At 39.0% G+C, this 23095-nt stretch overlaps 1 protein-coding gene across 2 annotated transcripts in view; it reads left to right on the forward strand.

Moving 5' to 3' along the window:
* The window catches only part of LOC126470635 (cuticlin-4), a 253555-nt gene that overhangs the window by 220961 nt on the left and 9499 nt on the right, over nucleotides 1-23095 (forward strand). For both annotated transcript variants that reach the window (XM_050098614.1, XM_050098615.1), the window contains exons 4-7: nucleotides 11091-11308; nucleotides 15425-15564; nucleotides 15930-16160; nucleotides 18561-18723. In XM_050098614.1, coding sequence (XP_049954571.1) covers nucleotides 11091-11308; nucleotides 15425-15564; nucleotides 15930-16160; nucleotides 18561-18723 — 752 coding nt within the window. The remainder of the gene's footprint in view (nucleotides 1-11090; nucleotides 11309-15424; nucleotides 15565-15929; nucleotides 16161-18560; nucleotides 18724-23095) is intronic.

Consider the following 23095-nt stretch of genomic DNA (forward strand, 5'->3'; position numbering starts at 1 on the left):
TGACTGCAAACAATGGTAACAGGCAGTCAATGAGAAACAGAGTTATTGCATTCTAATACGTAGTACGCGATGTGCTTTATTCATATTAGTTGACAGTTCTGCAACAAACCGAGAAATGGAAGCTCTACCTCTGATTTCATGTTCTCACTAATGGCAGCTTTGTCAGGAAGTATACGTGTAAACAGTGATAAGTGCCCCAGAACCACGGTTGACAGTAGTAGTAACGTGTGCGGTGTTCGCGCCAGGATAATGCTTTCCAGGGTCGATTTGTACAAATTTGATGCTGATGTGGATAAGTACTGACCTGGATCCTATAGAACACCTTTGAGATGTTTCGGAACGCCAACTTCGTGCCAGGCCCCGCCGACCGACATCGATACCTCTCCTCAGCGTAGCACTCCGTGAAGAATGGGCTGCCATTCCCCAAGAAACCTTCCAGCAACTGACTAAACGTATGCCTGCGAGAGTGGAAGCTGTCATCAAGGCTAAGGGTGGGCCAACACCATATTGAATTCCAGCATTACCGATGGAGGGCGCCGCCAACTTGTAAGTCATTTGCAGCCAGGTGTCCGGATATTTTTGATTACATAGTGTATATGTCTATACAGTGATACCTGTACATCATGTGTTGCGAGTCACATTGGAAGGAAGTTGTTGTCCACTCATCTCCAAGCACTGCAGCCATTCGGTTGTCGCGTGGTATCGCAGTGGGCAGCCGAAAATGATGTGGACTATGTCCTTCTCCGCGCCGCAATGACGTAGGAGCGAATCAGTCAGTTGTAGTCGATAAAAGTGTAGCCGGAACCATCCGTCCATGGTTAAACCAGTGACGGGACATCGTACAGGAAACTTCCCGTGGTAGATGCCAGAGGAGTACCACGATCGTGCAGGGATATGCGGTAATATACAGGGTGTTTCAAAAATGACCGGTATATTTGAAACGGCAATAAAAACTAAACGAGCAGCGATAGAAATACACCGTTTGTTGCAATATGCTTGGGACAACAGTACATTTTCAGGCAGACAAACTTTCGAAATTACAGTAGTTACAATTTTCAACAACAGATGGCGCTGCGGTCTGGGAAACTCTATAGTACGATATTTTCCACATATCCACCATGCGTAGCAATAATATGGCGTAGTCTCTGAATGAAATTACCCGAAACCTTTGACAACGTGTCTGGCGGAATGGCTTCACATGCAGATGAGATGTACTGCTTCAGCTGTTCAATTGTTTCTGGATTCTGGCCGTACACCTGGTCTTTCAAGTGTCCCCACAGAAAGAAGTCACAGGGGTTCATGTCTGGCGAATAGGGAGGCCAATCCACGCCGCCTCCTGTATGTTTCGGATAGCCCAAAGCAATCACACGATCATCGAAATATTCATTCAGGAAATTAAAGACGTCGGCCGTGCGATGTGGCCGGGCACCATCTTGCATAAACCACGAGGTATCGCAGTGTCGTCTAAGGCAGTTTGTACCGCCACAAATTCACGAAGAATGTCCAGATAGCGTGATGCAGTAATCGTTTCGGGTCTGAAAAATGGGCCAATGATTCCTTTGGAAGAAATGGCGGCCCAGACCAGTACTTTTTGAGGATGCAGGGACGATGGGACTGCAACATGGGGCTTTTCGGTTCCCCATATGCGCCAGTTCTGTTTATTGACGAAGCCGTCCAGGTAAAAATAAGCTTCGTCAGTAACCCAAATGCTGCCCACATGCATATCGCCATCATCAATCCTGTGCACTATATCGTTAGCGAATGTCTCTCGTGCAGCAATGGTAGCGGCGCTGAGGGGTTGCCGCGTTTGAATTATGTATGGATAGAGGTGTAAACTCTGGCGCATGAGACGATACGTGGACGTTGGCGTCATTTGGACCGCAGCTGCAACACGGCGAACGGAAACCCGAGGCCGCTGTTGGATCACCTGCTGCACTAGCTGCGCGTTGCTCTCTGTGGTTGCCGTACGCGGTCGCCCTACCTTTCCAGCACGTTCATTCGTCACGTTCCCAGTCCATTGAAATTTTTCAAACAGATCCTTTATTGTATCGCTTTTCGGTCCTTTGGTTACATTAAACCTCCGTTGAAAACTTCGTCTTGTTGCAACAACACTGTGTTCTAGGCGGTGGAATTCCAACACCAGTAAAATCCTCTGTTCTAAGGAATAAACCATGTTGTCTACAGCACACGCTTACAGCAGAAAGCCGACGTACAGAATGGCGCACCCACAGACTGCGTTGTCTTCTATATCTTTCACATCACTTGCAGCGCCATCTGTTGTTGAAAATTGTAACTACTGTAATTTCGAAAGTTTGTCCGCCTGAAAATGTACTGTTGTCCCAAGCATATTGCAACAATCGGTGTATTTCTATCGCTGCTCGTTTAGTTTTTATTGCCGTTTCAAATATACCGGTCATTTTTGAAACACCCTGTAGCTGCATAATGCCCTCCTCTTTGCTGGTACGATAGGCGCCACAAGGTTCTGATCTGCTGCTGCAAGTCGCGCAGTAAGAAATGCGGTATTTTATTGAAGCTTAACTTCGCAGTTTCTCAAGACAAACAGCTCGTACCTTCGCATTGTTTACAGTCGAGGTCTTCAGTTTAACGCTATAGGAAGCACAAATTTAAATTGATTTATTACAAACTATTTTGTGAGAGAAGCTTCTCATTGTGTACCGTGCGTGCCCGCTTAGCCATATATCTATTTGAAGGTTCGAAAACTTAACACACAATATTTTTACGGACTATAAGACGCACTTTTTTCTTCGAAAAATTACCTCCAGCATTCAGGTGCGTCTTATAATCGAAATTAATATAAAAATGTCCAGTGTTTGATTTGAAATTCCCGCAAGTCTTAGGAGAACATGGGAATTAGTATATGTAGGACATGGAAACAGAGCAGCCGAGCGGCATTCCTGCCTTCCACCAACTGAAGAAAAAACATTCGCGATTGGCGGGCTGATAAAGGACAACTGAAAAAAAACGAGGAAGACTAAACTTGCAAATAAAAGACTGAATGCAAAAACTAGAACATGCCATATTGAAATGGATTCAAGGACACCGTCAAAATGGCACTGGAATTAATATAAAAATGATTTAAATACACGCTCGTAAGCTAGCGCTGCAGTGGAACTTAACACACATTAAGGGTGGAGTCGGTTGGTGCCATAGGTTTATGGACTCAGCATGCGAAACAAAACCAAAATGTCTAAGAAAATGCCACAAGAGTGGAAGAGAAAATATTATCTTTCCAAAGCATCCAGAGAAAACCAGAGTGGAACTAAGCCAAACAACTCTGGCATTTGATGTGCCGAGTAACAGACCGGGTGAACAGTGCTACAACTGTAACAAGTGATCATGAAAAATTCACTACACTGTTGTCCTTCCATGTTGTGCTGACGGTACTAAACTTAATCCAACCATCATTTTCAAGCGCGAAACAATGGCAAAATCTTCTGAAATACCGCCATGTGTCGTTGTTAACATACATGACAAGTTTTGGATGGACGAAGCTGGTACGAAATTATCAACAGAGTATGGGAGAGAAGGAAAGGTGTTTTATTCAAGAAGAGTTCCCTTCTTACGCTAGATCACTTTAATGGTCATTTGAAAAGTTCTGTGAAAGAGTAATTGAGGCTCGGTAATACTGAGGTTGCTGTTATTTCGGGAGGACTTACTTCACAACTCTAATCTCTTGATGTCTCGATAAATAAACCATTTAAAGTGTATATGAGAGAAAATGGAACAAAATGGATGATGAATGAAACCTGACATAAATCCACGACGGAGGGAACTTTAAAACGACCTACAATCAAACAAGTGTGTCAGTGGGTAAAAAAGTCGTGGTCTAAAGTGAGGCCGGCCGCTCTGACCGAGCAAAGGTTAGTTAGGTTTAAGTAGTTCTAAGTCTAGGGGACTGATTACCTCAGATGTTAAGTACCATAGTGCTTAGAGCCATTTGAACCATTTTTTCTTTTTTCTAAAATGAGAGAAGACATTATTGTTAAATCTTTCAACAAGTGCGGCATAAGTAACACTGTCGATGGCAGCGAATACTATCGTATAAATGAAGAGGACAACGATGACAACGAAGAGGAAGAAGAAAGTTCAGATGATTATTTTCAGGGATTTTAAAGGTCAGTTCGGCTTTAAAAACTAAGATTTTTTTGTCTGTCTTTGCAGTCTTATAATAAAAATGGGAGAAATATTATTTAAAAAAAATACTTAAAAATTAAGGTGCGTATTATAGTCCCTTAAAATACAGTAACCTTAGGTCCTGATAAATTATACAATTTATAGGCGTTGACAGAATCTAGCAAATATCTCTGCCGCTATATGTCAGCAATTACACCGGGAGTGTGTTAGTATCGAAATTGTCAGCCATTAGTGTTTCGTGTGCAAAAATAATTTTGTTTCTTTATTATTATTTCACCACCCTACCCCCGACTCATACCGCTAGGGGATGGTCTGAGACATAAATACAAAAATATTTCAACATTTTCATTACTTAGAAACTTATTTGGAAAAATTTGTAAATTTGTGGTAAGCTCTTATGGGACCAAACTGCTTAGGTCAATGGTCCATAAGCTTGCACACTACGTAATCTAACTTAAATTAACTTACGCTATGGACAACACACACATCCATGCCCGAGGTAGGACTCGAACCCACGACGGGGGAGCCGCGCGGACCGTGACAAGACGCCTTAGGCCGCGCGGCAAACTTTTTAGAATTTCACATTATCGGCGCAGATTGAAATCAATCCACATCCGCCAAAAATTGACAAGAGTCATCAATGACGACGCAAGATAATAATGGATGAATATGTTCTTCAAGTGAACATTGTGATATTGCTAGCAAGCGCCGATAGAGCTACTGTGACCGCAATCAATTCCGTTTCAGGTAGTGCTGCCGTCACACGGCTGCTCTGCGCAGCTGACGGGATGTTGTGCAATTTCATCGGTAGATGTCAGGTGTATCACTATAGCGATAGAGAGCCTATACAAATGTACTGACATCTACCAACGAGATCCCGCACTATAAAATTGCCCGCATAACGCAGCCTTTGGTTTGCAGTGCGATTGGAGTGCTGTAAGCATTATTTATTTGTGGAACGCTCAGCACATACATATTTCTTTATCCTGTTTCCCATGTCGATAAATTGATAAACATTGTCAGTCAATATAACTGGAAATAGACGTTCACTCTCGGTAGCACTCGTAAGGCTGTTAGTTATATTAAGTCTGCCGACGGACGCTTAGTCAAAGGTGCATCAAAAGATGCACCTACCATCGAAGCGACCTTGACTTTCACTGAATTTTTGAACGCGCAGATAAGATATACTTGAGTATAATCTGCGCCATAATTGAAACCAAAATTAGAATTTTAAGAACTTTGTAGCGAATAGCATGATGTGGGATTATTTATCGTCTGCTATTGTTTTGATTATAGGTCATTGTTTGAGATGGTGAGTGAAGATATTGACACTAGGAAATAGTGTCAAACGGAGATATCGGAACATTTCCAACACATTATTCCGTGTTTTGGATTCAATAGAAGCTGACGGCGGGGGACACAGGCAGAAATACGAGGCCTGTTCAGAAAGTAAGCTCCGATTGACTGCCAAATTGAAACCACAGTGAACATCAGAAATGTTTTACTTGTAACAATTAGCTACACCTTTCAGCTACTTCTCTACGTAGTCGCCGTTCTGACTTAGACTTTTGTCATAGCGTTGTACCAACTTTTCAATAGCCTCATCATAGAAGGCAGCCGCCAGTGCTTTCCGCCAATTCTCCACGCTGGCCTACACCTCGTTGTCTGTGTCAAAATGTTGTCTTCAAAGACAGCGGTTCATGTGACCAGAGATGAAACTCAGGGGGAGACAATTGCGGACTGTATTGTGGGTAATCTAACATTTCCATTTGAAAACGATGCAGGAGCATCTTCATTGCCCCTGCAGAATGCGGCTGAGAATTGTCGTGAAGACGAAACAGCACGACAGTTATGTAATGTTAGCTGCATAGCTTCAGGCGAAATTTCTCACCAGGCCCTCGTACTTGGCGGCAGACACTATTTTCTAGACATCTTTACGCACTCACTGCGAGCTCAGAAATGAGAAGAGCGACGTGATGCTAACTGGGGTTATACTAGAGACACTACCCAACACATCTGTGCAAAGCTTTATCGGATTTTCATAGTCGTTTCCATTTCGCGACCGATTGGAGCTTACTTTCTGAACGCCCCTCGTATTTGCGCTGTGCGTAGGGATGTTGCTATTGGACAGAGCACGGCAAGAAAATGGTTTTGTCGTTTTAAGGAAGAGTGTTTCCACATTAGAGACGCTTCACGTTCAGGAAGACCATCAGAGTTTGATGAAGATCGTTTAAAGGCATTAATCCACGTCAGTGTACTCGCGAACTGGGAAATGTGATGAACTGTTATCGTTCTACCATAATATGACATTTGCATGCAATGGGGAATGTTCAAAAATCGAGTGTATGGGTAGCGCGTTCTCTAAGCCTGGAATGGCAAACCTTTTAGCTTACCTTGACCACAATTGTGTTTGGAGGGGGAAGGGGGGGGGGGGGAGAGAAATATTTTGGCTGTACATAATATACTTAACACTAACACGCTGAGGAAGAAAAAAAAGGGGGGAGGAGTAGGGACGGTCGGACGTTTGGCGTAGGTGTCGCGGGACTTTCAAATTGAAAATGTTCTTTCATCAAAACTTTGCACAAACGGAATTTTATAAATTTCGCGTTGTAGACGCTCACGGGCCGCACTGATACATGCCTTGGGCCGCAGGTTGGACACCCCTGCGTATAGGCTGAGAAACGATATGTTAGTGAACACTTGTAAAAGTTGCAAACATGTTTACATGAACATTTTAGTAAACCTCTCACATTGGGACATAGTTATCATATAAAATTTGCAAAAGCGATACAACGAGAAACTATTCCACAAAGCTGGCGTCGCAAAATATTTGCCGGCCGCGGTGGTCTAGCGGTTCAGGCGCTCAGTCCGGAACCGCGGGACTGCTACGGTCGCAGGTTCGAATCCTGCCTCGGGCATGGATGTGTGTGATGTCCTTAGGTTAGTTAGGTTTAAGTAGTTCTAAGATCTAGGGGACTGATGACCACAGATGTTAAGTCCCATAGTGCTCAGAGCCAGCCAAAATATTTCACAAGGTAAACAGGTCTCAGAAAACGTCGACAGAATGGTGCCCGCAAGAAATCCCAGTCAGCTCGAACCAAGAGACAATTCTGTGAAAACAATATTCTGAGCGTGATGACCGATCAGCGCAGTTACAGGTTCGCTCCAATGGTTAAGAGGTTCTCAGCAACCAGGTTACATGGGATAACGTCTTCAAGGGCGCGCGGCGTTAGACTGCCTACTTCTACTTGCTGAGCTCCTTGACATTTCCGACATCATCGGATGTTCGCAACGCTTACGTCAGTGATTCTTTCCCATGTACTACCAGCCTGTGTTTAAAGAAACAGCACTTCATCTTCTTCATACTTTTGTCGTTAGGCAGAGGGCGAAGAAACTCGAACTTACTGTTGTGTCGACTTCAGGACGGCGGAGGTAGGTGATATAATTTGATGTATACATGACATTCACAGTGACTATAATTCATTAAAATTCCGGCAACCCAAAGACGCAGTTACTGCAACAGGACTTACAATGGACACTGATGAACCACGCCGCTTTGTACAATTTCTAAGTAAAGGTAACCCGAAGTGGCTCCCGACCGTCCTGACATCTGTGTGTGGAAATCGTTTAGATTTCAGAGCTATGCTTATCACCGAGTTTTTTCTTATTTGAAAACGCCAGTTACAAGTTCTGTATCTGTTGCAGATTATGTTAATTGAAATGTTTCAGATAGTTACCAGTTGCTTTTATTAACGGGCGTGAAGCCTTTCGCGGTGCGTCAATAAAGTCTGTCCAACGTTAGCGTTCCCTCAACATCTTTATTTAGTCATCAACAACGAATTTAGAAAAAAAACTTGGATTGTTTACTGCCCTGTTATACTTGCGAAAAGCTCCCAGGACAACTGGAATTTTTAGTTCATTTTCTCTTGATTATGCCTTATGACTATGCCACAGCATTTATATGGACCTAGATGAAGGTTTGAATAAACTTTTGGCGTGCAACAGGTTGGCTGTATGATTCCCATTGTATAGACTTTAAGATTCTCCGTTTCATATTAGTCAGGCGGAAGTTTTAAAAACCGTCGATTTTCTTATAGGCTTAGTATCCCACAGACATGGGAGTCGACAGCATGAAATACTTTGACAAGGGCTTAACAAGCGATCAAGAAAAAATAATAAGTGACATAAAAAGGTCACAGTTTTTCCTATTTTTGCAGGGACAGGGACAACGTTTTTCCACTGTTCAGTCGTCCAATGTTTACGCTCCTTACACCGAGCGAGGCGTCGTTTGGCATTTACCGGCGTAATTTGTGGCTCATGACATCCAAGTTTTCTCATCTCCCACCTAACTGTCATAGTACTTGCAGTGGATCCTGATGCAGTTTGGAATTCCTGCGTGATGATCTGGATAGATTCATTCATTTCCGTGTCCAGTCAGCATTTCCAAAAAATAGCAGCTACGATAACTTGTGTCATTTCCTTTCTAAACACCTTGTATTGTGCTCGGGCTGTCTAGGAGGGGGCATACAAGTACGTGGCTTGGATCTTCTTCAGCCACGCAGTCGCAAAAGGTGTCAGCACTCACTGGAAGGATTCCCCATTTCTTCAGGTTGGTTTTAGGCGGTTGAGGAACCTCCATACAGTCTCTGGTCTGGATAGATGTCTGCCCATTACACATTACGACCCTCTTCAACTGTCGGCAGTCAACAGACCATGTCGGCCTTACGCTTTCGTGCTGTACGTGTCCCTTCATGTATCCACTTCACTATCACATCGGAAACAGTGGACTTAGGGATGTTTAGGAGTATGGAAATCTCGCGTACAGACATATGACGCAAGTCACACTCAATCACCTGACCACGTTCCAAGTCAGTGAGTTCCACGGAGCACCCCATTCTGCTCTCTCACGATGTCTAATGACTACTAATGTCGCTGATATGGAGTACCTGGCATTAGGTGGTAGCACAATGCAGCTAATATGACAAACGTGTGTTTTATGGGGTGTCTGGATACTTTTGATCACATAATGTATGCTGAAAGATCATTTAAGGACAACAGCTATGTTCTTTGTTGCAGTTCATGACCTAACAGGTTGAGAGTTATCGCCAGTGATCAGGGACAAGCTTGAAAGTTACGAACTTGATTTGTCAAATTTGTGTGGACAGGGCTACGATGGGGCGTCCGCTATAAGTGGATATCTTCGACAATCGCAAGCTGTACTTTGTGAAATTTTCCTCAAGCTAAACATGGACACTGCATTGTGCGCATGGTCTTAATCTGGATTTGTTTTATGCTTGTTCTGTTCAGCCAGTTCGAAATTGCATTGGCACAGTATCAAAAATGTTCAAATGTGTGTGAAATCTTATGGGACTTAACTGCTAAGGTCATCAGTCCCTAAGCTTACACACTACTTAACCTAAATTATCCTAAGGACAAACACACACACACACCCATGCCCGAGGGAGGACTCGAACCTCCACTGGGACCAGCCGCACAGTGGCACAGTATCATCAGACTTAAATTTCATTAACGGTTCGTCACAATCTACAAATATTCTAATAGAAAAAGATGCCAAGTTTCGTGATGAGCATATGAGAAGCAGCGGTCTTTTGCTCATGTGTGAAACCAGATGCGTTGAAAGACACGATTCACTAGTAAGAGTTAAGAATATTTACACTCTGGTATTGTACACTCTGGAAGTTCTGAAAGAGAGCCAGTATCTGGATACATCAGCCAAGGCCAGCTAGATTCTTTGTGCATCAGAGAAGAGTGAATTCTTGTTCTTATTTCTTGTACTTAGAGAAATGTTTTCACTAACTTTGCAATGAGCAAGGTATTTCAAAAAGTTGACTGTGGTCTCTTACAGGCAACTGAATACATACAACACATTTGTGAAATCTTGAGTGCCTCACATGAAAATGAAGATAGCAAATTAAAAGGGCTATTCTGTGAAATAGATTAATTGGTCAATTTTGATGACTGCTTTCTTATCAAGAGTGTCAAAACCACTAACCATCTTTTTGCATAGTTTTAGGCTTACTGCAATTAACATAAATGGCAGCCTTGTGTCAGAATTCTCATTATTTATGCTAAGAGAAAGAACACTGTTCTTCATTTCTGCCATTGTAGAATGGATAGCCCTGCCCCTCACCTGTAGTAATTTTGAGAAACATGTAAAACCCTACGTCTGGACTCGCTTTGGACACAACTTCTCTTGCATATGTCATTTTTCACTTTGTCTCCTAGCTGGGTGTTGATATCAATCTGGCACCATCACCGGAGCATCTGAAAGCTGATGAACTGGGCAAGAAATTTTTTCCCACTGAAAAGATGTGTTATAATTTTAAAAATGACTCATTCCACATCATTGCAAGAGTTCACAATTATGAACCACAGAAAATGCACATAATTAATTAAGACACTGTATCTTGTCTATCTCCAGGGACATGTACAGTTTGGAAGCATTACCAGCATCATAAATCTCAACTTCATATGAACTGTCAAATCTTTGTCTCCATGGGAAGAGATTTATTGAAATGCTGTCCCACAGATAGGAACCAACTGCCTTAACTCTGAATTTTAGGGTGATGTAACTCATCTGGAAAGGTCTGAAACAGAAAGACACACATATGTAACTAAACATACAATCACTTTGCTGTACTAAACTAACTGTTTCTTAGGTGATTTCAGAAAGTGTCAGCAGGAGTAGCACTGCATGTGTAGTAACCTGGTAGCTTGAAAATACCATGTGAGACTGTGACAGAACTTTGTACAAGTACTTTTTACTTCCTACAACAGTGTGTTTGAAAGATTCATGGGTGACATCACCACTGTTAAAAAGTCCAGGTTTCCTAAATAAATGGGACTGTATGTTGATGATCCAAATTTAGGAGATGAGCATAGTACATGAAATTATGTCTTTCAACTATTCACAGGAGCAGCAAAATGGAACTCTGATCAGGACGTACGAATAGAGTGTAATAGCAATGAGATCCTTGTGGCAATACGAACAAGGACTGGTGCATTCAATGGTATGGTGTACCCTCGGGGGCTGTCGAAGAATTCCAGTTGCATGGCTGAATTTCTCCAACAGCCATCACCTGTCCGTTACAAACTGCCACTTCGCTCTTGCAACACGATGAGTACTGAACTTGTGAGTCTTTATTTTTTTACCTTTGTATCATGTTATTTGCACTGGCACTGAGCACTGGCACTGTTATGTTTCATCTGTTGTTCGTTGCACAAAACTGTATTAATTTCTTGTGCTACTTTCACCTTTGTTATCTGCAGTTCATGTAAGATTTAGATAGTACAGAACTTAATGCACATTTAGATATTTTAAACTAAGTTTAACATTATTACAGAAATGTGTATCAGATCACTTTTTTTTACCAAATATATCACAAAATTATGCTACAATCACAGAAAGTTGTGTGTGTGTGTGAGGGGGGGGGGGGGGGTTCTGCTAACCATCTGAAGTCCTTTCATTTTATTCTGAATGAATCTACAGTCACTGTGCAATGATTGCATAGTAAATAACAATAATACTTACTTATATCCTAAAAACTTCAATGCTACATAAAAAAGAATGTGACGAAATTTTGTTTCTGCAGTGTTCAAGAATTATAATAATTTAGCTGAAGTTTTACACAGTATTGCAACACATTTGGAAAGTGTGTCATATTTGATGAAATTAAAGAAATGGTGTTCTGATGCAGTTTACTTTTTAACCATAAGCCACACGTATATTTATTCAATAAGAATATCATTATTTCCTAATTGCATGCATCTGGTGATCACTTAGCAGAGAATTTTTGTTATGATTAAATAAGTTTCTGTTACCTGCATTTAGGTAGCAACATTTTCTTAGAATGAGTGTGAGGGATTTTGAGACTGTCAATCACAGAGCTGAAACATACTCATCTTCACAGTAAATTCACTCTGACAAAGTTAAATAATACAGGGTAATGAGGATTATTTCTTTTCTTTCACTTTAAAGTGGAGAGTTATGGCAACAAAAGCTAAAACAAATTGAAGTAAAAAAAGTTATTTAAGAAACTTAGTTGATGCTATAGCTGTTGAGAGCAAATGTGAAACATAAATTTGTAGCTAGCAACCTGAGGATGTGCATACTTTGCAAATGGAAAGGAAGTTGCACATGACTGAACTACATTTCTTAAAACTGAAATGGAATCTGTTGCCAACTAAGAAATAATGGCAAGCCATTAAAAAAGACAATGGCAAGCAAAGTAGAAACTTGTGCAAATACCACTGAATTACATGAAAGAGATTACTTGAGATTTGGTTTTTACAAAATTGTGAGGAATGGCTAAGGTAACAAAATAAACAGTGACAAACAAAAATATTAATGAAAATAAACTATAAAAAGAAGGTATGCACTAGCAAAGTATTAGTATGAAAACTGAATGGTAACAAAAGATCAAGTATGAAGCATCTCACAAAATAGGCAGTTTACTTACTAAGAAAGTGTTGCTTACCTGAAAATGTAGAAAAATCTAGTTCAACTCATAACAAAGTACGCTTTGCAATACATTTGCCACACCTAGAATATCTTATTAACAGTATGTGGAAGAAGTATTGTAAGACTGTTAAATTATCAAAACTTTCACTCTTGTAATTTTTTAAATTATTTTGAAGAAGCTGTGATATACTGATATTTGTGATGCTGCTCAATATAATTAAGCATGCAAAAACAGTTAAAATTTGGAGTTATAAATGCAATTAACAGTCTGTGCTGACATTTTTTGCAAGGAATATTTAAATGGTAATATTTGTTTATCATAACACAAAAAATTTGGTTTTAAAGTAAGAGGACCTGCTGATAATTTGTTGTTCAACAATACATGATGAGGTAGATGCCTGATTTGAAGACTTCTGCAGCAACATTTGCAATAATGGAATATCCAGAATGGAAAAAAATATGTATAACAGGATAGACTCACCAAGCAGAGGAGGTGGTAAGCAGTGGAGGTGCACAAAAAAGTGGGAAACACTTAACTTTTAGTCCTTTGTCAAATCAGAGGAAACAAAACGTAGTGCTCGCTAATTGGGAAAGTGTGGAAAAGAACAGAGGGGAGCGGGGGGAGGGAGGGGGCTGAGAGCAGGACGTGGAGTGCAGAGAGTGAGGTACATGACAGATGGTACTTGGGAAAGATCTTGCTGGGGTGGTACAAGTAGATTCATACAAATGAAGGTTAGGGGAGAGGCAAGCCGAGAGGAACACAGAGGTGAAAAAAGAAATAGAATACTGAGGAAAGTATTCACGGTTGGAAAACGTTATAGAAGAGATGAAAAAGTTCCAAGAAGGCAGATGGGATGGAATGAAAGAGAAAATAACAACAGTGAATAAGAGCTTGGTGTTGGAACAGAAGAGAAGAAAGGTATGGAAGGGCAAGCAGGGGACAGGAACTAGATAAGTTTTAGTCCAAGGTTTTTTTTTTCAGAATGAAGCATGTGTTACAAGGAGAATTCCCACATGCACAAATCAGAACAACAGCTGTTGCATGGTAATATAAATGGGACACTACACTGAGCTGTGCATCATACTCAGCAATTGTTTGATGGTGGCTGTTGATGGATAATTTGTGAGTGGTCATACCCACATAGAATGCTATGCAGTGTTTACAGAAAAGTTGATGTACGGGGTGTTCAGATATTCCTGTTACAAATTTCTGGGGCTTGTAGAGGGGACTGAGCAGACAATATTCTTAATTGGAACGCTTGCCCAGAAATGTACCGTTTCTGTGCTACAGCCATTTGTAAACATGTTTGCTAGGTATGTATGCAACAGGGTTGTTATGGTGGGGGAGGGGGGGGGGGAGGTTACTTACATCAGATTGGCTGATGACATTTGACATCTGTCCTACTTCTCTGACCTAGTTCAAGCTTCATTCATATGTCTGTGAGTGTTAGAGCAACATGGTAGAGTACATGTTGAAGAACACACTGACATAATCCTGTATTGTGAAGCTCACAGTAATCGCAGAGCTGTTTGTCACCTCTATCAAGACTGTTATCCAAAATGTTCAACTCCATCACATACCCTTTTCACCACAATTACACTACGGCTTCAAGAAAGGGCTAACTTCACCACCAGCAGGCGTGACTGTGGTGCTCCAAGGAGATGTGGCACAACTGAATTGGAAGAGGCCATACTGTAAACAACAGTGTTTCTGAAAACTGATTAAGTTTCCTTTTTGTTTCTGTGGTTATTAATGAGTGGAATAGTAGAACAAACGATGTACTGAGTAGCTCCTAAAAAATTATTTGTAAAAGTGGTCGTGTCGCCAATATGTGTCCAAATGGTTGTAGCATGGAAACTGTATGCTTCCAGACAAGAGTTTCAATTCAAAATATTATCTACCCAGTACCCTCTACAAGTCCCAGAAGTTTGTAATGGGGATTCCCAAACGTGCTGCATAATGTATCTGCATTTGCATGTGGTTCAGCCTTTGATGAGGTAAGAAATGCAAGTTACAGGGCTGGAGTATAAAGTGGTAGTGAATGTACAGGGAAGATCTTGCATGTGGGGCTTATACACAGTATGAAAGATACTACTGTGTGTCGCGTCAGCTGTTCAGTGCCTCCTCTATTTGCTGAGTAGCAGTATAGAAAAATATTACAGTATGGCAGTATGTGAAAAGTAAATAACAATAGTGTTGCAATTATTGCCTAGAAATGGAAATCAGCAGAAATGGTAGGAAACAGTTAAAAATTGAATGTCTGCAGAAGGACATTGAGAAAGAAATGCATATTTAAATTAAAATGCATAACCAATACTGAAACTTACCCATGTGTGAATTGGAATAAGCTGCACTTTAGGATGCTACAGAAAGGAGACTAATAAATAAACCACGTAGAAGAGAACTGTTTACAATATGGTGCATGGAATAAAATCAGTAATATGCGCATGCTGGGAAACTATCATAAGAAAACAGCCAGTAGGAAGTGCTAAGGTAAATGGAGACAAGGCAGAAGTGAATTGGAGTGGAACATTTGCTGGCAGGTGGTATGGCACAACGAGAACTGCGGAGTAGTACCCGTTACATGACAAATGTGATCAGTTAGTTTAATGTAATTTCACTTCATATGAATAAATGAATTGAGAAAGTGAGTCCTCTCACAATGACCAATGAATGTAAAACGGGAAATACCTAGTTTTTAATTTGAAATGACTGCAGAAAGTCATTTTTATTTTTATATTCATCATGAAAATTGTGTACGACACAAATTTTGTATGTCATTGCAGGGTGATGGTGGTATTGAATACTTCAATACTATTGTTATACAACCACATTTGAAACTGGTGACTAATCAAGGTCGAGGATTTCACATTCGATGTCGCTATCAAACGAAGGATAAACTTATCTCCAATAATATGAATGTGAGGTATGTAGAGATTTAGCATGAATTTAATTTTGACTATGTTCTGTTTCTCAGGTTTTGACCTACTATATGAAGCACTAGAAACTATTGTATGGATTATTAAAAGAAAATCTCTCATTGAAAGACAGAAGCCTACTTTACTTATTTATAAGTGCCCTATATGGTGGGGAGCATAAAATATAGAGTTAATTGAGGCAACTGGTAAATGTATTGTCTTGAGGTCAGGCTGCAGTTAAAAACTGAGTCAGTGATGAAATGTAAACACATAGCTGATTTAAAAAATTCACATAATCAGTGCCACACAGAGAAATTTCTTTGTATTTTGTATACACTACTGTTTGATTAAAATAATTTTTTTATGTTGACAGCATGGTTGATGCAACTCCACTGAAAGCAGTGGCACCTATGCCAGGCTGCACAATGAAAATATTTTATGGCGATCCAGCCTTGAAAGAAGTTGCAGAAAATGTCAAGATAGGAGACCCTTTAACTCTTGTAATTTCAATAGATGAACAAAATACTTATGGTTTACGGGTATCAGATTGTCTTGTACGGGATGGTCTTGGATGGGGAGAGCAGAAACTCATCAATTCAGATGGGTAAGTGCTCTTTTTTCCCCACATAACATGAGTTTCAAATATCAGTTGAAATAAATATGGACACTTGTTGTGTGCCTGGTTTTCTTCTTTTATTTTGTGAGAAATTGTCATGTATTTCTGAGAAAATATTCATTTGAAATATATATTGACACTTTACTTTATTGACAATTCATGAAACAAAAGTGCCATTTCTTCATTCAGTTCATTTACACTAATATATAGTGAGCTAAATGGGTTTATATTTAACAGCATATTTTACGATGAGTCACAATGGACACAGCATGCAAAAGATAAATGCTCCTTTAATACACACAGTTTTATACATGTTATAGTAATGTTAATATGATAGTGGGATTCCTGGATAAAATACAAACAATGAAATGGCAAAAAAAAGCCATGCACTGTACAGTGGAAGTGTTCAACAGTTGATACATAAATTAACATGCATATACAATCCGTGAACCAGTTATCTTCAAATCATATCCACTGTGCATATCATAAAAGGACAATCAAACAATGGGTACATGTAAATGCATAGACTCCCATGGACAGAGCAATTGTTGTAAGAGTCTTCTGGCCACAGTGCTGTGTCATGTTATAAAATAACTGTCACTGATCAGAAATTGTATTTTGATCACAGCTGCAGTGGCCTTCCTCCGAATCTATTCAAGGCAAAAAGAAGGCCACTGCAGTTCTGGCTGAACCACTGGTGACAGTTATTGTACGATATTATGAGGTACTACATAAAGAAAACTTTTATGTTCCGGCTAAATGGCTCCAAGGGAAAGACTGTGTGATGAAGCAAGCTGGGATAATTTTACTTCCCCACTTGTTTTGCCATCTGCCTGCGTAGAATTCATTTTTTCACTTTTAACTAATTATCATTAACATATGTGAATGTAATCTGAATTTTCATAAAAGAGAAAGATTGGCCATTAATTTTAAAGAATATAACAACAGATCTAATTTTGTGCTTAGTTTTATGTATGTAATTGATTTTCTAATTTATTTTGACTATTCCTAGTTATTATCTTTTGTTATACGGTGAAATCGGTAATTGTTTTGTAACATAAATTCTGTTGTTGATGTGTAAACAAATATAAATTCTATACTAGTTATAAACATTTGGAAGACGAATCACTAGTATTCTTAAAGTATCTATTTGGCTCTAGTCGAAAACATGTTAGCAAAACCAGCCCTTCATTAATTCCGAAGTAATTAACAATTTAGTCAAAAGTATTGTTTATGTAAGTGCATTTGTTAATATCATGATTTAAACATATAATTTGGCGTAACCCTTGTAGTAGAAGAAACTGTTAAAGAGAAGCAATTTTTCCATGTATTCAGTTAATCAAATGAGTTAAGTTTTAACTGTAATTTCTGTAAATTAAACATCGAACAATGAGAAGTTTCAGTACCTATTATTGCGATGATATCTAAGCACCCAATTTTTTGTCATGAGACAGTCAGTCCACGGCCGAGTTTCAGACGAGGAACCTATGTTGGTTAGAACGACAACAATGCATCAACTTAACAGTGAAATAACTGTTACACCAATAGGCCGTGTGTAAAAATAATGACATTATCTCTTTCCATACGTACTTTTCTATTCTTCAAGAACTGTGAACTTTGTGGTTAGGTTTTTACTGCTCATAGATGTTCAACAATAAACTCTTGTATCAGTAAGTGGATGTTTGCCTGCTAACTATTAATGAGCCTTATGGAAAGTTAAACAACAGTGCACTTGCCATATTAAATGTGTGCATGGGAGGCTGTGAAAAGTGAAAGTAAAAGATAGTGAAATGCAATTGAGCATCTGTCAGCTACATCATCAAAAGTAGTCCATGTTTGACTTCCACACCCCATTTTTCAGCCAGTACATCAACACAACGGACAACAAACAAAGGAAACAAAAGCAGACGGAACCTCTACAACTGGTACATGAATTCATAATAATCTGGATGCATACGCTGCAACTAATCAATCATCTGACTGAAGTTTGTTGAGTATCTGTGTGATGTTCTTATTCTGGCAAAACAAATGTACCTTCATGGCTCTTCAGCAAACATCTGCTTTAATTCCACTCTTATTAGAGATTGCTTTCTATCAGATAAGAAGTGTTCAGTAATAATATTTACTACTTCTTTTCATGTAACCCACTCTTGTGTATCTATAAACGTGTAATGTATAAAACGTTTTGTAGAAACTTGAGTGTATTTTAGTAACCTAAGGTTCATAGTGAATGTATATAGTGATTGGTTTAGTTATAATATATTTTATATGTGTAATCAGCATGTATGTAAATCAGCAGTACTTAGGTATTCCATTACCACAACAAAATTACTTTTAGGCTATTGTAATATCAATAGATGCCAGTGTTAACAAAATATTTTCTTTCAGGTGCCCAGTAGATGGCGAAATTATGGGAGAGTTTGAATACAATGGAAGCAAAACTACTGCATCTGTACATTTCCAAGCCCACAAGTTTCCATACACAGCATCAGTGTACTACCAATGCAATGTTCAACTTTGCATAAAAGCTGGTGGTGGCTGCAATGATCTGGTAAAGTTATGCTTTTATAATTTACTATTTATTACTTGTAGGTTTGTAGTCTACATTTACATCTACACCTACATCACTATACTGTAATTCACACTTAAGCACTTGGCAGAGGGTTCACAAAACTATTTCTCGACTGTTCCACTCTTGAATAGAACGTGGAAGAAATGAACTCTTAAATCTTTCTGTGTGAACTCTGATTCGTCTTATTTTATCATGACATCTTTCTCCCTATGTAGGTGGGAGTCAACAAAAAATTTTTTGCATTTGGTGGAACAAGTTGGTGGTTGAAATATCGTGCACAGATTTCACTACAAAGAAAAGTATAATTGTTTTAATGATTGCCACCACAACTCAGCTATCATATCTGTGAAACTGTTTCCCCTGTTTTATGATAATACAAAATGAGCAGCCCTTCTTTGAACTATTTCGGTGCCCCTTTTTAATTCTGTCCAGTAAGGACCACATACCATGCAGCAATATTCCAGAAGAGGATGGGCAAGCATAGTATATAAAGTCTTTGTATCTTCTAAGTGTTATGCCAATAAAAATACCATCTTTGGTTAACCGTCCCCACAACATTTTCTATGTGAGGTTTCCAGTTTGAGTTGTTTGTAATTGTAGTCCCCAGATAATTAGCTGAATCAACAACCTTTCATTTGTATGATTTGTCATGTAACCAAAATTTAATGGCTTTGTTTTTAAACACTCATGTGGAAGACTTCACCTTTGTATTGTTCAGGGTCAATTGTCACTGTTCACATGACACATTTATCTTCTTTAAATCATTTTATAATTCATAAACCTCATTTTATGATTCATATTGCCCTTGTGTCAAATTTACTATGCGATAAATGATAGCATCATCTCCAGACAATCTAAGTGTTGCTTAGATGATCTAAATTGTTTATATAGATTAAAACAGCAGTGGATCTAGATATTACTTCTGTTTCACTTAATGATTTCCCATCAGTTAATACAAACTGTAACTTTTCTGACAGGAAATAACAAATCCAGTAAAAGGCATTATGAAATGCCCATTGGAATAATGAGAAGAAAATAGCAGTATTTCCTTTTGAAGCCCTCTAAATTCCTGAATTACCTTTATGCTTTTCAAAAATGTAATAAATTTAAGATAAAGAGGCAAATACATGTAGATGAACTGATTTCTTTATAATGATGGCTGAAGTAATGCAGCACTATGAGTAAGGGTGGTAAGATATTACCAATTAATTCAAATAATGTGCTATTCATTTCCACTCTAAATTTCACTGTTTTTGCCCATTTCACACATACGATTTCTGATTGTGAATGTACACTAACATTATACTTGTGATCCTAGTACACTAGCATTATACTTGTGACCCTTTGAATATACTCACTTTCCTTTTGAATTTTGACCACATAAATTCTCAAGCTCTTCTGAAATTGTAATTCCAAATTATGTAAAAAAAAAAAAATGTTGACAGCCATTCAAAATGGGTAGCTTTAACAATTAACTGCACCAGACACAAAGCATGACTGGCAGTAAATTATTATTACACACCATGCCCGGTTACAAATTTTGTTGAATTAACAAAATTTTTATGTTTCAGAGAGGAAACAAAATAGTGTTTAGGTTGAAAAAAATACACATTATGCAAAGAAAGAATTAGATAAGGAAATGACACCCTAGAATTAGCAGATGAATTTTGTTATTTGGGTAGTTAAAAAATGACTGTGGTAAAAGTAAAGAGGATATAATATGCAGATTGAGAAAAGCAAATAAAGAAGTTTTGAAAAAGAGACATTCATTAACATCAAATGTAAATCTAAGTGTTAAGAAGTCTTTTATGAAGGCATATGTGTAGAGTGTCACCTTGTATGGAAGTGAAGCAAAGATGATAAACAGTTCAGACAAGAAGAGAATAGAAGTTTTTGGAATGTGGCACTACAGAACAATGCTGAGGATTAGATGGGTAGATTGGATAACTGATGAAGAGGTTATGAAATGAATTGGGGAGAAAATAGATTTATGGGACAAGTTGACTAAAAGAAGGGTTCTGTTGACAGGACACATCCTGAGGCATCAAGGAAATGTCAGTTTGGTTATGGAAAGAAGTGTGGGGGATAAAAACTGTAGACTGAGACCACGGCTTATCTTCCGCATGAAGAGCTGCATCAAACCAGTCTTTGGATCGGAGAACACAATAATGACAACAACATAAAGAGAATTTCTAAAGTATTTATTTAATTATTTGAAAAAAAATGATGTTTTTTTTTTCTACTTGTGTAATAGCAATTTTTTCTTGCATACCCATGGAATATTCAAACAAACTTTGTCCATGATGTGTTCAGGCAGGGCAATAGATGGCACAGTCGTTAAAGCTTTGAATCACTGACAAACAAAATTCTGAACAATATCCATAAGTATTCAGATATGAGTTTGTAAGATACCAACAGATTGGGTCAACTTAAGCTACCAATACTGGATGGGGGCTTTGTCCATGTAACATAATGTTGATGTTGCACGTGATGTCATGTGTGCAAATAGAAGAAGAACAGAACATTGACAGTATTTCTTTTGCACTGATATTAATTTTTGAAATGGAGTTTGGGGTGTCAGGCTGATCTGTAGAGTAGTATGAAGCCTAGGTTAGTTTGCAAGGTGATGTTTGGTTGTGAGTTGGCAAAGCCAATGAATGTGAATAGGAAATCTTAGATATTGTAACATGCTGATCTCTAGCCCATGGTCTAGATTAGGTTGAAAGATAAAGAGTTTGGTTGAGCTGTCAAAGTGGTATCAAACACTTTCGTTAATCCAACAGATTTTCTAGGCATTTTCTGGAACTTCACTACTTAACTAGCAATAAAAAGCATTGAGCTAGGTGGTGTTCAGTAATCAGAATGGATGTAACATAAAATCTCATTCCTCGTGATTAGTTGCTAGTTGTAAAATTAGTAGTTGGTGGCTTCACTGTGAAGTGTAAATGTGAATGTACAACTGCAAGAAAACTGGTTTATATGTTGTGTTAATGATACAGCACAATCAAGCTGTAAAGAAGGTGATTCATGAATTGCTTAAGCGAAATGTTCATCCTGAAAACAAAATTACTACTAAATATTCAACCAATATTAATGTGTTCAAGACTAAAGGGAGATTTGGTTGTATGGTCAAGTAGCTCCCAATAAACTGAGCACTGCTTCTGTGCACAACACATAGTACCCATAGTGTTGTGAACAATATCTGGAGGGACAACTTAATTCATAACATACAGCACCGTGCAGGGAAAATGTGGAAGTATAGAATACTGGGAGAATGATTTGTGATAGCATGTGCAGTGTAATTAATCGGTTTTAAAGCTAGTGATAATATGGTGTTAAGATACCTTAGGGATTTAGGGTCTCATTTTAGAGACAGCCAAAATCACCAACAACCCTTGTCCCAGTTTTTTAATTAGATACCATGTCACAGTGAATATCTGACACTTGCTAAAAGATATCCATGTGGAGCAAGATCTGTTGTCAAGGGGATCTATAACCACAGTCTGTAGGCATGTTGACTAGTGATAAATGGGTTACTTGAAAACTTATTTAGCGATTTTCTGTGGATTTCCAAAGACTCTTCATCAGCTGTTATTCATCTCAGTCAAACATATGAGTCTTTACAGTCTGCAAAAAGCTTTATATTCAAACTACAGCTTTAAAAACTTTTCATTCTAGATATACACTGAAGCACCAAAGAAACTGGTATAGGCATACATATTCAAATACAGAGATACGTAAATAGGCAGAATACGGTGCTGCAGTCAGCAATGCCTGTATAAAACAACAAGTGACTGGTGCAGTTGTTAGATCAGTTACTGCTGCCACAATGGCAGGTTATCAAGATTTAAGTGAGTTTGAACGTGGTGCTATAGTCAGTGCACGAGCGATGGGACACAGCATATCCAAGGTAGCGATAACTTGGGGATTTTCCCATACGACCATTTCATGAGTGTAATATGAATATCAAGAGTTCAGTAAGACATCAAATCTCCAACATCACTGCAGCCGGAAAAGATCCTGCAAGAAAGGGACCAACGATGACTGAAGAGAATCATTCAACATGACAGAAGTGCAGCCCTTCCCCAAACTGCTGCAGATTTCACTGCTAGGCCATCAAAAAGTGTCAGCGTGCAAACCATTTAACAAAACATCATCAGTATGGGATTTTGGAGCTGAAGGCCCACTTATGTACCCTTGATAACTGCACAACACAAAGCTTTACACCTTGCCTGGGCCCATCAGACCCACATTGGACTGTAGATCACTGGAATGATGTTGCCTAGTCAGACAAGTCTCATTACAAATTATATCGAGCAGATGGATGTGTACGAGTATTGAGACAACCTCA

Source organism: Schistocerca serialis, chromosome 3 (genome assembly GCF_023864345.2).
Source record: "Schistocerca serialis cubense isolate TAMUIC-IGC-003099 chromosome 3, iqSchSeri2.2, whole genome shotgun sequence".
Lineage (NCBI taxonomy): Eukaryota > Metazoa > Arthropoda > Insecta > Orthoptera > Acrididae > Schistocerca > Schistocerca serialis.